This window comes from Limulus polyphemus, unplaced genomic scaffold, assembly GCF_000517525.1.
Source record: "Limulus polyphemus unplaced genomic scaffold, Limulus_polyphemus-2.1.2 Scaffold3866, whole genome shotgun sequence".
Classification (NCBI taxonomy): domain Eukaryota; kingdom Metazoa; phylum Arthropoda; class Merostomata; order Xiphosura; family Limulidae; genus Limulus; species Limulus polyphemus.
In genome coordinates, this window is record NW_013669476.1 from 1 (window position 1) to 1,582 (window position 1,582).

The following is a 1,582-nucleotide window of genomic DNA, read 5'->3' on the forward strand; positions in this document are numbered from 1 at the left end:
CTGTAAGTAAAGTGTGTGAATCACTGTGATTTATAGCGTGTGTTATAAAAGTTGTTAAGTTAAAGTGACTAGAAATCCTGTGTATTACTAAAAGTTGTATTCAGAAAGAATAAAGTGGTTTAATCAATAAAGGACTTGTATCACTGAAGTTCCTCGGAAATTATTTCTACCAGAAATTAATAAACAAGCAGAGACGCAACAATACTGTATGTTATCTTGCCATATATTACATACTGTATATTACTGTACAGTTGTTTACAGAGTGGTGTTAGTAATATTTCTGAAGTAACATATTGTATATTACTGTACAGTTGTTTACAGGATGGTGTTAGTAATACTTGTTAAGTGTCATATTGTATGTTACTGTCCAGTTGTTCACAGGGTGGTGTTAGTTCTATTTGTGATGTAGAATACTGTATGCTATATTACTGTACAGTCGGTCAGAGATTTACATAAGGTATCAGCTCATGTTTAAGTTATGTTTCAGTGATAGACATGTGCATTTCCAGATACAAGCTTTATTGATAAACTTTTAAAAACACTTTATTATTAATCCTCTAGTTTGAATAGAATATTGTAAACTTAAACTAATTGGTTTATAGTATGAAGGTTTAATAATAGCTCGTTTTCAGGTTGCTAGAGGCTATTGAAGAAAGACTTCAAGACATACAACAGGAGAAGGAACTTCGACAGCAGTTGGAGGGAAAGATCAATAATATTCTTAGTGAAGTTAAATCCATGGAAGAAGAGGTGTCAGAACTAGACTGTTATGATACAGATGTGGAAGGTGTTGAAAAGACAATCACAGTAAGAGTCTCGTGTATAAATTAACATATATAACTCTTCAAAACATGGAACTATTTTGCTTTTTTTTATTTTTCGTTATCTTTCAAAATTTGTAGTGCATGCTGGAGGATTTACACATTTTGAGAAAAGCTTTAAAAAAACGACCCTTACACTCCAGATAGATGTAAAAGAATATATTTTTATTTCAATCAAACATAATTGTCTATATTAACCCTGATGAAGCCACAAAGTCGAAACATTGGTTGAAATGAATATATATTTTTTTTATATTTCTGGTCGTTTTTTCTAAACTTTTATCGAAATACTTGGTTTTAAGACACAGCCTTAGATTTCCCTTGGAAAACAAACAACTTTATATTTTTCTAGGAAATAAAGACTTTTTATTCCTTTATATATGACTAGAAAACCAACACTCTTTACAGCTTTATATATGACTCGAAAATCAACAGATTTAACAACTTTATATTTGACTAAAGAATCAACAGTGTTTACAGCTTTATAATTGACTAAAGAATCAACAGTTTTTACAGCTTTATATTGGACTAAAGAACGAACTGTTTTATATTTATATTTGCTTTATATTTGACTAGAAGATCAAGAGTTTTTACTACTTTATATTTGACTAGAAGATCAAGAGTTTTTACTACTTTATATTTGACTAGAAGATCAAGAGATTTTACTACTTTATATTTGACTAGAAGATCAAGAGTTTTTACTACTTTATTTTTGACTAAAGAATCAACTGTTTTTACAGCTTCATATTTGACTAAAGAAT

General features: G+C 29.3%; 1 protein-coding gene across 1 annotated transcript in view; it reads left to right on the forward strand.

Moving 5' to 3' along the window:
• The first annotated feature begins 638 nt into the window (after window positions 1-638).
• LOC106470184 (nesprin-2-like) overlaps window positions 639-1,582 on the forward strand; it is a 102,314-nt gene continuing 101,370 nt past the window's right edge. The window contains exon 1 of the mRNA XM_013930718.1: window positions 639-807. Coding sequence (XP_013786172.1) covers window positions 739-807 — 69 coding nt within the window. The 5' untranslated portion in view covers window positions 639-738. The remainder of the gene's footprint in view (window positions 808-1,582) is intronic.